The following is a 14,310-nucleotide window of genomic DNA, read 5'->3' as shown; positions in this document are numbered from 1 at the left end:
GATATAATTTTGAACTGTAGTTTATGGCTAATTTAGATCTTCTGAACGAAAGTCAGAAGATATAGCCAGTTTAACATGTTGGAATAATATTGCACTAACAATGTAACCTGTTGAACTAACAATGTAACCTGTTGTACTAACAATGTAACCTGTTGAACTAACAATGTAACCTGTTGTACTAACAATGTAACCTGTTGAACTAATGTCTTTGATCTCTAGTTGGCAGAGCTTGAGAGAATCAAATGGCCTTATCTCTTAGTCATTGCCAACTGAAATGTAAGGATTCACTTTCAAAACTGATCTAAAGTAGTTTGACAAAAATTATAGTCAAATCTTCTAAACAGTTGATCTCAAAATAAAAGCTGGAGAAGATAGTCCTCTTTAGTTTTCAACTCAATTTTCATCAATCTTAAATCAGACTGCTATCTGATTATAACAAATAATAGTGAATGATTTTTGTTAAACTCGCTGTATCAGTGTGCAATCAAGTAATTTTTAATATCAGCTAGGTTTTATTCTGGTTCATATAGTTTGAAAGGACTAAGGCGCTGAGTGTTCAAAAAATCATCCATTAAAGTACATTTAATTTTATTAATTTAAAATAACTAACCATTTCTCATTGTAAGCAGAATTAAAAACCAAACATATATAAACTGAGGAAGAATTTCATAATTAAATAAAGAAGAAAAAGGGTTTATACCCAACCATCCAAGACTGACTAGGAAATTGGAAATATTCGAGAGTGCCCAATCCTTAACGAAGTTCCAAAATATTAATAGGCTTTGTTATCTTTAGTTTAGCTCTTATATTTTAGGGTGTAATAAAGTTATGTTCGTTTTTATACTTTAAAAACCCCTGAATGTGAATTTTCATGGCAACAAAAATATATAACTTTTTTTTTCAATAGTTTCCACTTTGGGTGCGTGTGTCTCTGTATTTATGAGGACAGGCTAGCTAAAAAATGAATAGTAATTATTATCCTGAAAAATAAAGAAACATCTGTTTTGGAACGTTTGAGGATTGATTTCTTCACAAAGCACAGCGTTGATAAAATGATAACACTTTTAACAATTTTTATAGTATACCCATTGTCAATTTAAAAATGTGATAATCAGCAGTTATTGCTTAAAATAAAAACATTTCAGTTTATGAATTTATTTTGACCTGTGTGACATGAAAATTATCATTTTTAATAACATTGACTCAGATAATTTCAGTTAGGTGGTAACATCATACAGGCTATGAAATCATGAAAAAGAAAATAACCATACATTTAAAAAAAAAAATCATTATTAAACATTTTATTTTCAATAACAAGCCAGTCAACTGTGATGTCTAACATAAGATATAAACAGTATATTTATACAATACAAATTTAAACGTAATATAAACACAAGACTACAAACATTCTACAATAGATGGAATAAAACAAGAAGTATAGAAAAAAAAACGGAAATTTTTAACAAACAAAAAAAAAGTTTACATTTTCAACAATCACAAATGTACGTATAACAGGAAATATTTAAAATTGGAATGTTATTATGGGTTCATGGACGAGTAATTTTAATTTAAAAATTTTCTCAAGTTAAGGCTCATATGTCTGAACTTTTACATAACTTCTAGAAAGTACCTTTCTTTGGTTAAAACATAAAAGAGTAGTAATAATTATTCAATAATGATGTTTAAAAAAAATTATATAATTATAAAACAAAAGTATCAATATTGCACATTATAATTTTTAAAATTAAAAAAAGAAAATCAACAAGAGTATTCAGAAATTATTCATCCATATGTACAAATTATACTTAATATCATATAATACAATTAAAATTATTTTTTTTTTTAAATTTATACTCATCAAGAGCACTTATAAAATTTCTGTATCACAATAACCAATTCCATATAAAATTTGACAATATAACATAATAATTAAACTGTATAACAGATATAAATACATTATAATACAAAATAATATAGATTTATGACCATTATTTAACTGTTTAGGTGAGTTAATAAAAAAAATGCATGTTTGTACAGTAAGGTAACATTTATACAGCCATAAATAAGAAACTGCGCTAACCGGTTTAGGTGATACAGACATAGCATTACAATAAAATGAACAAACATATTTATTAACAATAACAGGTGGATAATATATATTTAGTATGGGCTACAGAAAGACTATAAAATCAATATTAAAGAATAAAGAAATAATATTTACAAAACAGTAACATAAAAAACTTAAACTTTTAAAAATGATGAATTATGTACAAAAATCTAAAAAGAATTGATCCACTAAATATTTGTTTTGTTTTTTTTGTTTTTTTTAAATAAGTTTTAAATGATATAGAATAAATGCAAATGACTGTAATAAGCACGATGAATTTATATGAAATTACATTTTTTATTTGTTTGTGTAATTGATTTTTTTTAGATTCACAAAACAAATTTTGTTTTATATTTTTCCTTTCTAAGTTAAGTAAAATATTTATTTCATTTTTTTTTATAGACTTTTTAATCATAACATAATATTAAAAATAATTACAACTTTGAACACTTAATGCAGCCATATTTATTATTTTAACTGCATTATTAAAAGATTTTATGACAAAAACTAAAACAACTCATTAGCCCAAAATTAGTTGAGTAATTAAAAAAAATTAGTATGACTACAAAAGTAAATTATAGAGTTATTACATAGATCAATCAATATCTACATTTAAGCTCTTTTACTTCATACTCTATAATGTGCTAAATAACATCTTTTACACAAAAGATATGAAACAAGTAAAAAGTACTAATCATTCCGAAAAACATACATAACAGCTAAATAAATCTAAGTACAGAGATCACAATTAATTAAATTTTATTTTATTTTTTTTACTTCCTTTTAGATAACAGATGTAGGTATTTCAGTGATCAAATCTAAAATTAACATTAACTAAATATAAATTTTGATTAATTTCAATAATATTTTAGAGAGTCCATTTCAGCTCAGAGGAAGTAGGATACAACATAGATCTGAAGTGGGTGTGAGGGCGAAATGTTGTCAGAAAAAAATTTAGGTTTATAACAGTAGGTAATTTTGATAAACTAAGGGTACCTTTTTTTTAAAAAATACATTTTTTTATTAATATCTATCTGAATATGTGAAAAACGTGGAATAAATTGAAAATACAATATTTGACAATAAAAACTTAATTTTTTATTAGTAAATAAATAGTATCCTGAAAATTATTCATCCATTCAGGCACTCGGTTGTAAAACATGGTATCTGACATTTATTGTGAATTGTAGTTTTGGGCACAGTGTAACACTATGAATGTTTTGGTTTTTTCAGTTAACATGCTTTGCAAATGAGAGCCTGAAATTCAAACTTATTTTTCTTAGAATTTACCTTCAGAAGACTTGGTCTATTTATTTGAAGTCTTTTATAAAATGACTTAACATGTTAAAATGTTTAATAAAAAGGTTGAAGCAAAAGCCCAATCAAACTTCTTTTGGTCTGTTATGGACTCTATTTGGAAAATAATTAAATTTTAACATACCTGTATAAAAGAAATAAATTGTTGGTGACCGTTTAATTATTCTATTTAGAGATTAAAGTATGATATATATTTTTTAAAAATTGATAATCATTTACCACTTTTTTTTACACCTTTCATATAAGAAACTTGCTAAATAGAGTAAAAAAAAGGGTTAAAAGTCCATATAATAACAATGAACAATAGCATGTTAAACATAGGCCAAGTCAATCAATAATTTGGAATCAACAAATAACTTCCTGCTATAAACATTAATTATTAACTTAAAATAAGAGATTAGCAGCATTTACACAAATAACATTATTCCAATTGGAAATAAACCTATGCTAGAATTCTTGTAGGCCAATATCATAATATATCACACATGACAAAAATATGGCTATTTCGTGTCATTATTAAACAAATTAAGCTCTGCTGAGGGATCATGAAATCCTCTTGAAGATTTAACAATCAATCATTGATAGCACAAATCATTATAAGTGGAGGTAGCAAGTTTTGTAAGGCTGTCCGTGTTGTTGTTATTAGGGTGGCTTTGGTCTCCCAATATAAGGGATGAAGATAGCGAATTTGACAGAGTACCATCATCCAGCAGGTTAAGCTCTGCCAGGTCTCTCGAATCCAGCCTATTCAAGTTCAGTTCCAAACTGAACTCCTACAAAAATAATATAATATTAACCTGATGAGACATTCAAATTAATATTAGTAATAACATAATAAAGGAAGTGCTGATGAATACAAATAATTAAAACTTTTTATTTTTTATTTTATTAGTGCCGACGCTGCTTTCATGAGGGCTAAGGAAAAAAAAAAAACAAGATAAAGACCATAATAAACAAAAAATGAAAACAAAATAACACAAAAATAAGAAGATAACAAATAATATAGGTACTTAAGTATAAGAAGAAAATGTATAATGTAGATACAATAAGAAATTAAATATAAGAAGACAAAGGCAGTATGAGATATAGTAATATTAAAATTATGAAAGAGGGGTTAAAATATAAAATTATATGTAAAGAAAATCCAGTTAGTAAATATATGTAAAAAAAAAAAAACAATTTAAAATTTAAAAAAAAAGAAAAAGAAAATTATGTGCAATTAATTAATATTTATTAAATAATAAAATAACAGAAGTAAAGAAGTAAAATATAAAGAGGTGTTACGAAGAGAAGATGGTCAGGGCCATAGTCAGCAAAAAAATACAAGTAAACAAAACTTATTTATTCTTACATACATTTCATTATGTTGATTTAAATTGTTTTTCATTATCTTGTACATTACTAACAAATCTTACTATGCTAATTCCATTACTCATCATTTACTTTTCTACGGTACTTTTCATTATGTTTATTTCTTTATTTACTGTCTGTTTTTTAATCTTATTATCATTTATTTTGTACAGTCTTTAACTCTCTAACATTATATTTTATCTTCTATTATTATAAATCAACTACCATCTACTTAATTTATTGTTAAATTATCTTTTTCACTTTTTTCATAATTTTAATTGTTTACATATATTTACTAAATGGATTTTCTTAATATATGATTTTTTTTTTCTCCCCTCTTTTATAATTTTAATAATACTATATTCTCATACCACCTTTATTTTCTATTATTTTTCTACTTACCCAATACATTTTCTTCCCATACCACTGAAGTACCTTTATTATTTTTTAACTTTTACTTTTTACCTATTCTGTATTTATTTATTATAGGTGTTATTTTGTCTTTTGTACTTGGCCTGAAATTCTGGCTGAAACCTTGGCACTAATGAAATAACTTTTACTTATTTGTATTCTTCACTTACCATACGTATTCCCAACAATTTTTTCTTAATCGGTTTACATTAAATAACCATTACCATAAAGTTAGGAAGAAATCACTAAATTTAACATTTTATGTTATGTTTTCGATTAATGCTTTAATACTTACATGGGTATCCATGTTGAGAATGTTAGTGGCCTCAGATAAGAGCTGTGTCTGCTGAGGATGAGGCTGCTCGGGCTCCATGTTGATGCCGTAAGGAGGATAGACTGGCAAGGAGTTGGTGTTGACAGCAGGGAACGCAGCGGCTGCTCCTTGCATTCCGTAATGTTGGTGGTATGGATCATGAGGAGAAGGCGTCCTCGAAGCGTAAATAGGCGAGAGCTTCACCATCTGCTGAGCCCCGAGTACCATGTAAGGATTAGGGCTGGTACTAGTTCCTTTAACCAAAATTAGAAATTTACAAATAATCACTATTAAAATATGTTTATTTTGTAATAACTTCCATCATAGTATAATTTTAGAAAACAAATATTTGTTTGATAAATTTTTATTATTTTGCTTTACTTTCACCTTTAAAACAAGAAAAAAAGTAACTCTGAGGATTATATATAGACATGTTTAGGTTATCTGAAAGAAATCAACCTCATCATTAAAACTTTCCTTCTAATATCGGATCATAACATATTTGACTGGAAAATGAATATAAATACCTTAGTCCAAAAATATTCCTAAAATATTTTACTGTTCTAATTTATTAAAAAAAGATGTATTCGTTGTTGATAGTAGATTCAATATTAGGAAAAGATGGTTGGAGATGCAGCCAACAGATTAATAATGAACACACATAAATGAAGAAACTTATTTTATTCGTGCCAGAAGATAACTAGTACTGAAAATACTAAGAAATGGAAAAAAATAATGAAAGAAGAGAATTTTTTTTTTTTATTAAAAATCAAACATATCTCTATTATTTCATTTTCTTTTAGCCTTGATGAAGGCCTGAAATTTGGGTCTAAACCTCTGCTCAAATAAAACAAATAAAGGTTCATTTATTGGTGTTCATTACTGAACACAGTGTACATCCACTGACCGCACCTGCAACTATCTTTTCCTTGTTTATATTAAATAATGTTGGAATGAATTTCCAACATTCAACTTGTTTCTAAGGATTTAATTTTCTATATGTTTTTATTTTTTCAATGAATACCCTTATTACTTCTTTATTTCTTTTTTGGAGACATTTCAGGTCAATTGTCCATCATCTAGCCCATGCTTATATTCTACTTTTATTTTTAATCACCCTTTTGAGGGGTTATTCCTAATATTAAAATTTGTCATTATTCTGTTTGTATATCTCCATCTATTAGTCTCTTTGTAATTATTTTCAATAAGACAATAAAGACAGACATGTGAAAATGGAACAATTTTTAATACTAGGATGAGTCCCTTAAAGGAATGAATATGAAGAAAAGAAGAATATGAGGATAGACAATTGTTCTGAAATGTCTTCAACAGGAAAATAAAGAAATAATAAGAGACTTGAAAAAAATATAGTTTGAACTAATGAATATTTGAGCTAACTACAATAAAATTGATCAGGACACTTCATTTTCTGTAACTTTTAAATTTTGCGTGAAATTTTCAAATGTGTAAGCTCTCTTATTAATATTATAAAAAACTTTATAAGCTCATTTGTTATTGTTCTCTCAGAGATTGATAATCATATTTTAGACAATACAGAAAAATTCAATTATCAATCCAGAGAACTATTTTAGAATTAGTTCACTACTTGCACTCCAACATGGCAGTGGGTGTGTACTCATTTATACAAACTGAGAAAAATAGTCAACCATAGTTGAAAATTAAAACCTGACACCACAAAGTGATTTGTATTTATGTGAATTGATGCCAAACCTCAACTGAAAATGATTTATTGGGGGTTTGGTCTCTCCAGTTTGAGCGAGCAGAAGTCGACAGCAGTGGTTTAATTAGTAATCAAGTAATGAGTAAAGGCTTAGCGAACATGAAGATTTGATACCGAAAGCATCAAATGCTGTCTAGAATACTATCCAATGAATCCTATCCAAACCTAAATCCACAAGATCAGTCTTGACTCAACTCGTACCTCTGTTTAGGTTTACTCCTCAGACTTTTACCAATTGGGTCACTATTTATTTCATTTTTATGGATATCCTAACTAACAAGCCCATCTTACTCATCGCAATGTTACCACCAGAATTATATTTACCAGATGCACTTTAAATTTAAAAACCTTAAGTTGCTGTTCTTCACTCAATGTAGATAAACAACAAGTTTAGCAAGATCATAAAAGGGTGATTGATTATGATCTAATTAAAGCAAAAATAATAATATTGTAGGTTGTAAACCACTAGAATATTGCATTATATAAGAATATGCCTGCTTGCCATGTGGAGAGGCACTCGTGTACTATTATCCTTCATTTTTTGTTGACATATACTTGTTTTATTGTCTTTTCTCTGGCAATAAGAAGATAATAACTTAGTCAATTAGGTTTATTATAGGAGATAAGAAACAGCAGTAGCAGAGGAGGTACTAGAAAAGTTCTGGTAGAATGATCTGTAGGAACCGAGAGCAAGAAACAGAGGATGATTAACTAAGCAATATTAACAAAAAAAATAATTGTAATGATCAAGATAAAGAAAGCAAAAACAGAGAAGTAGCCCCAAGCAAAAAGGAGAACTGAAAGGAGTCTATAACAAAAAAACTGGCTAGAACAAAAACTTAAATACAGGTTCACATTTTATTTCAACCATTCAAAATAATATGTACACAAATATCTCGATTGAGTGAATGTCTTCATCATACATATAAAAAATAAGAAATATTAATTGAAGTGTTTCAATGCAAAACTCATATTCTCCACTTCAGCAATTTAAAAAAAAATGATCACAGCAGAAAATTTTCAAAACAAATTACTGAAGTGAAAATAATGTGTTTTCTGGCTCGACCCTTCAATTTTAATTCTTCTTCCTTCCACGTCAAACATCTTAAATACTTTAAAGATATTGATATAACTACAAATGACCTAAAGCATACTAAGTCCTAAACTAATCACTAATATTGTAGTATATTTATTTATCTTTCTTCTTATGCAATGTTTTGGGATAATTTCTATTGGTTGTCTCTTATCTACTTTGTATCTATGAATATAACCTAAATGGTTGGCCCAGAATTTTAGCTGTATAAATAAAAAAACCTAAACTTAAAAAATTTATATTGACTATTGAAAGACCTCCAAAAATAAATAATATTTTGTACTAGAACATTTAACCGTCGATAACTTTTCAATTTAATAAAATAAAAATTTCTAATGTTCTCTGGATTAAAAAATGTTGATTGATCATTCACGCTGTTTTTAAGTAACACTATATCATTTAAATAATGGAACCAGTTTCATTAACGCAAAGTAAAAATCTTGAATAACTTTTGTAATTTCATAGAAGGTGAATTGCATAAATTTTGAGTGAATCCTTGCTAAAATATATTCTGTGTCATAACTTTTTCCCGAAAGCTCTCAATTGTAATAACATAGTTAATACCTGTTTACTGATAACAAATCTATATAAATATCTATCTATAACAAATACCAACAATCTACTAATTGAATAAAAGTATCTGAACATTTAGAAAATGTTTGGAATCAAAGATAATTGTAGTTGTTTAATATATATTTTTTTAAACTAGTGTGTTTATAAAGTCAATACTAATTCCATTGATTAATTTATCCAGCAACTGAATCCACTGATTGAATGATCGATAGCAGTTTACATAGATATTAAATGGTTTGCTAGATTCAGGGAGGTTACTACTACTGGAAGGTAACAGACTATATAATAAAGACTATATTATAAAAAAAAACCTAATAAAAAAGAAGGATGGATGTTAAGGAAATAGTTTTAAAGTACCAAGGTTTCTGGCAACTATAAAAAGTTCAAGTTAATTTAATCAAAAATTCTCGATTCTTTGTCATTGTTATTATTAAAGTCAACGAAGAAAAAGAAATTAGATGTAGGACAAACATATGGGGTCATAATATTTTTGTGGCCAAGAGTGTTAGAGACCTTAGCTACCTCGAGCTAGAAGCAGAGCAAGTTCAAATCAGGTCCAGGCTGGTTGACTTTTATTTTTAATAAACCCACGGAATGGATTTTGACCTTCCCATGGTCACTAGAATAGGCTGGTAATGGATACCCACAGTATATAGCAGGTAAAAGAGAAAAGAAAAATTAAAAGTCAGTTTTTTAAAAAATATTTATAGAGGAAGTTAATTATTCTGGGGTACATCTTTAATTATTAAAAAAAACAAAACAATTTATTGATAGCTGCCATTTCAATCCTCATTACAGGTCTTAATTGAGACTAAAACACCCAGAATGCAAAACAACATAGAACAATTGTGGGTGTACAAGATAACATTGTATAAATATGAACTGCGTAAATGAAATAAAAATATAGCAATTGAAACAAAAACTAAAAAAAATAAATTAGTAATAATAATTGATACAGTGATAGACTATAAACAATGAAGTGTGGCAGTTATTACTATTGTTATGTTAAACTTTCATATTCTATTAATTAACTCAATTCATATTCATATAATTTGTTATTATTTTGTTCTCTAACAGTATTTCTACATTGTTTAGTATCTTCCTTATTTAGCCTTGATGAAGCTGTGCAATGAGATTCGAAACATCAGCTGTCAATAAACAGGGTTTTTATTATTTTGAGGTCTTTTGGGTCTCAAACAGGATCGTATCATCCCTTCTTCATACTCTTTTAAGTAAAAACAAAAGAAATTAATTCAATAAATTTTAAGACAATGTTTACAAACTTTTTTAGGAAATTATTAATTTTAAAGGAACAATTTAAATAAACTGAAATTTTACCAATAATTAATATTTTATTTTAAAAGAATAGTTTTAACTTCATGTATAGATAAGAAAAATCATTGATCAACAATTCATGAATTTAATACCTTTTATGTGAAACCTAAACTTACATCATGCTTTCTTTTACTATACATGATGGTCCATAGTAATTTCAGATAAATAGAAATCTCAATCAAAAGAAAGTAGTGGTCAACCAGTGATTTACACCAGACAAGATCAGTTTAATGCTTCTGCCCAAAGAAAATACTCAATCATTCTTTAAATACCGATAACCTTTTGATCGACTCAGGCACTTTCTCACTGATAGATTATTCAAAGTAAACCAAAATGGTTTCAACTCATCCCTCTTCTCTCAGACCGCTGGTGTTCCTCAAGGTAGTACCCTAGGTCCCATCCTCTACACAGTCTATGCAGCAGATATCCCAACCAATCCTAAAATGATAAACCTTTGATTGCATTCCAAACTCTTTAGTCTCATATCACAACCCTTGAAGAATGGTGCTGAAATTGGAGGATAAAAATAAATTCCAACAAATTCCATCAAACCACCTTTACTCTTCGTCGTAAACCTACTGGCTGCCCTATGATATACTTTAATGTTGCTTTTATTCCTGTAGAACAGATCCGCTACCTTGGATTACATCTGGACAAATGACTTACTTGGAATCCTCATATAAGACTTAAAAGACAGGAAACTGTACATCGATTCCGACTATATATGGAAACTAGTACTGAATACAGAACAAAATCATGAGGGCTTCAAGAGATGAGATACTTCAAAAATTTAATCAATTTAAATATCCAGTTCTTAATCATCTTAATTTTAAAGATTAAATTTGAATTTTACCACAGAATAATACATTTAACCTGCTGAGCACAAGCATTCAAGGGTTCAAAATAAATCTAAAAATACAGCAAAAAGAGTAAAAGTCTTAAACAATAGCAGATATAAAAATTGAAAAAAAAAAAATCCTTGTTGGGATTATATGCTCACCTGGCTCTCTTTTAATAGAGATGAATTTACCATCAGTTGTCACTAGCCCTGAAAAATGTATTGGTTTCAAAACATGTTGCAATGTTGTTTTCATTTACAAAAACTGATTGCTTACAAAATAGTTCCATAAAAAGCAAAAGTGTCTCAAAAGATTTCATGAATTATGAGATAAATATCTAACTCAGAGCGACATACGAAGAAATTTGTTAAAATTATTAGCAGCTATGATATTACAATTACAATGCTTTTGATGACGTAATGACATCATAGGAAATAATATTAATTTAACATATTTGAAAAGGTAAATATGAAAATAGGCAGGCAAGACTTTATTTTTTTTTCTCTTTTTTTACAGACATACTAATAAAATGTAATTTAAAAAAATTAAGAATAAAAAATATACATCAAAATACAGTGTAACCTGGTTAAGAGAAACCTTCAGTACTGATAGTTTCAAATTTGCCCTGACACTTTTGCATCGAAATACCTCTCTTACTGAGAATTTTTAAACCTTTGTAATCGAGATTTTATTTTTTCGAATTTTTTCTGTTTATCTCTATAATTGGAACTTTGCAGCTGAATAGCCTATATAGGTAAGACAATTTATCATGTTTGGATAAACCATAACACATTTGTTCACAAGCATTTGAATTTTTCCACACATACATGCTTTGTTCTTATGTTCCGTATAGAAAAAAAGTGAATAAAAGTGCACAAAATGTCAAAATGTCATTTTTTAACAGCCACTGCTTAATTAAAGCTATTGTTGGATTATGATAGAAAGTTGGGTGATGAACTGTTTTGGGAGTTTAAGTCTACACTTTAAAGAATTATTAAAAATAAGGAGACAATCCGTTCTAAGCATATTGATAAAAAAAAGTAAAAACTAAAATGAACTGATTTACAAGGGACCCAATATAAATAAGACAATAATAATTTTAACCCTGCCTATTTGGAAAACTGCGTAAATGAATGATGAATTTAATTAGTAAAAAAATCAACCCTATAACCCTTTGGATCTCAGTTATACAGGTTACACTGAAATATTGCTCCGAGGTATCAGTATTGCCTTAAAAAGTGTGAATTTAACATCAAAAATACAAATAAATAAAGAGGAAGTAAAATAAATTTCAAGTAAATATTTTTTTTTAATTTTAAATTATAAATAAATTTCCAATTTTCATTATTTTTTGTTTTCCTGGAAGAAATGACCCTTTCTTCACTTCTTTGGTTTATTAAAACTAGCTGTGTATATAGTAAACTATATTTAAATAACTTATAATTGATTTTAACTTATTTATTTGAAATGCAGTCTATAATTTTTAATAACTGCTGATTGTGAATTATTATTTATTTTTATAGAACAATGAACTGGATAATGGGCAAATTGCCCAAAAATTGTTTGGATGTTAATTAAATTAAATAAGAAATAAAAGGGTGGTTTCTTCCAGAAAACTAAAAAAAAATACAAATTAATAGCAAACCATTTTGAACTATTAATTGAAAACTTGAAATTTGTAATTATATTACGATTTTTAATTATTATCAATCCATGTACATTTTTTGAGACAACCAAAAGGTATATCCTTCTAATTGATTTCAATTAAAACGATTTAAAGAAAATAAAAATAAAATAACTCATGCATAGAATAAATTTCAAAAAAGGATTACTAAACATAGGAAAAACACACAATTAGATAAAACAAAACATTAAAATGCAAACAGATAACCACTATTTCAATCTAAAAAAAGAAAAATAATAGTAAATAAAAAACCAGCAATTCAGAAGGTGCAGAAAAATATCAGAATTTGGTAACAGCAACAAATCATTTTAACATATAGCAAGAATAGTTACAATAATAATATTAAACCATTCATAGGATAAAATCATGGCTTGCGAAGAACTGAAGAAATTGGAGGTCAAAATCATGGAATGACATTACACAGAAGAAACTTTTTAAAACCATTAAGATAATTTTCGAGTCAAAAGAGACAAATGATCTATTTTACGGTTAACCAATAAATGACTTACTATTTAAAATATATATGCAAAAACATTAATGGTGAGTGGATAATTTGTAATTAGCAGAATTAAATGAATGATTATATTTCTATTATATTACAAATTAAAAAATGGAGACTGCACCCCTCTACCCTCCCTCCCCCATAAAAAAAAAAGAAAATCATCACATTATTATTTTTAACTATAAGATTATGTAATGAAATATTTTATTTTCACGGAAGAATCTAAAAATACATTACAATTTTATGTGAGTTATTATGAGCTTGTTATTTTCTACTCAATACTCAGTAAGGAGTCAACTTATCCGAAGTTTCATCGAAAGCAGATGACAGAGGTAACATAATGAGAAAAGCATTAATGTTTCAAATCACTTAATTTTTTAAGTAGAATATAAAATTATTTTAACCGATAATTTTACAATACTTATTGGTAACAATACTATAGTAAGTTACTTAATGAAGTTATTGACATTTCATTCAATAAGTAATAGCTAAGCTTCAACAAAAGAATATCCTATGTTTGGTGGTGAAATCATTTAAGCTAATCAAACCAGAGTATTGCCTGGGGAGTATTACTGGGATGATGCATAACAGTAGGATCAGTCTAATACATTTTTTTCTTTGAGCGTATTCATATTTCACAGTGTTTTAAGGTTAGACATGGAAAAGAATGAAACAACAAGTGGTAAGTATCTCATGACAACCATGCCGCTGTGGCAGTTAACTTTAGAATAAGGTTTGACCGCGTCTAATTTGAGCGTTATCTCAAAAAGACGTTCCTTTGGAGTATTGATGTCTACACTAAAATCTTTAAAACCCAATTTGTACCATCTTTATCTGTCATCAATTTGGAAACTCTCTTATTATTTAATAACTTTTATTAAAGTTCTAATAAAAATTTAAGAATCGAAAATCAGATTCTCATAACTTCTTCATGAAATTTTTTTCTCTCATAACTCATATGTCAAAGAGTCAGAAAAAAGAAATATTTGTATATAGCAACAAGAATATTAAAATTTACCTCAAAAATGGGAAATAAACATATATA

General features: G+C 27.4%; 1 protein-coding gene across 3 annotated transcripts in view; it reads right to left on the bottom strand.

Moving 5' to 3' along the window:
- Positions 1-1,280: 1,280 nt before the first annotated feature.
- Positions 1,281-14,310, bottom strand: part of LOC106680362 (embryonic polarity protein dorsal) — a 24,305-nt gene continuing 11,275 nt past the window's right edge. The window contains exons 10-12 of one of the 3 annotated variants that reach the window (XM_067046606.1): positions 11,241-11,288; positions 5,481-5,752; positions 1,281-4,197 (exon numbers count right to left, since the gene is read on the bottom strand). In XM_067046606.1, the coding sequence (XP_066902707.1) occupies positions 4,000-4,197; positions 5,481-5,752; positions 11,241-11,288 (518 nt within the window). In that variant the 3' untranslated portion in view covers positions 1,281-3,999. The remainder of the gene's footprint in view (positions 4,198-5,480; positions 5,753-11,240; positions 11,289-14,310) is intronic. The other 2 variants (XM_014420008.2, XM_014420009.3) reach the window with 2 other exon arrangements.

This window comes from Halyomorpha halys, unplaced genomic scaffold (assembly GCF_000696795.3).
Source record: "Halyomorpha halys isolate HHAL.00 unplaced genomic scaffold, Hhal_1.1 Scaffold257.1, whole genome shotgun sequence".
Lineage (NCBI taxonomy): Eukaryota > Metazoa > Arthropoda > Insecta > Hemiptera > Pentatomidae > Halyomorpha > Halyomorpha halys.
Note: the sequence above shows the minus strand (reverse complement) of the source record. Positions and strands in the feature narration are given on the sequence as shown.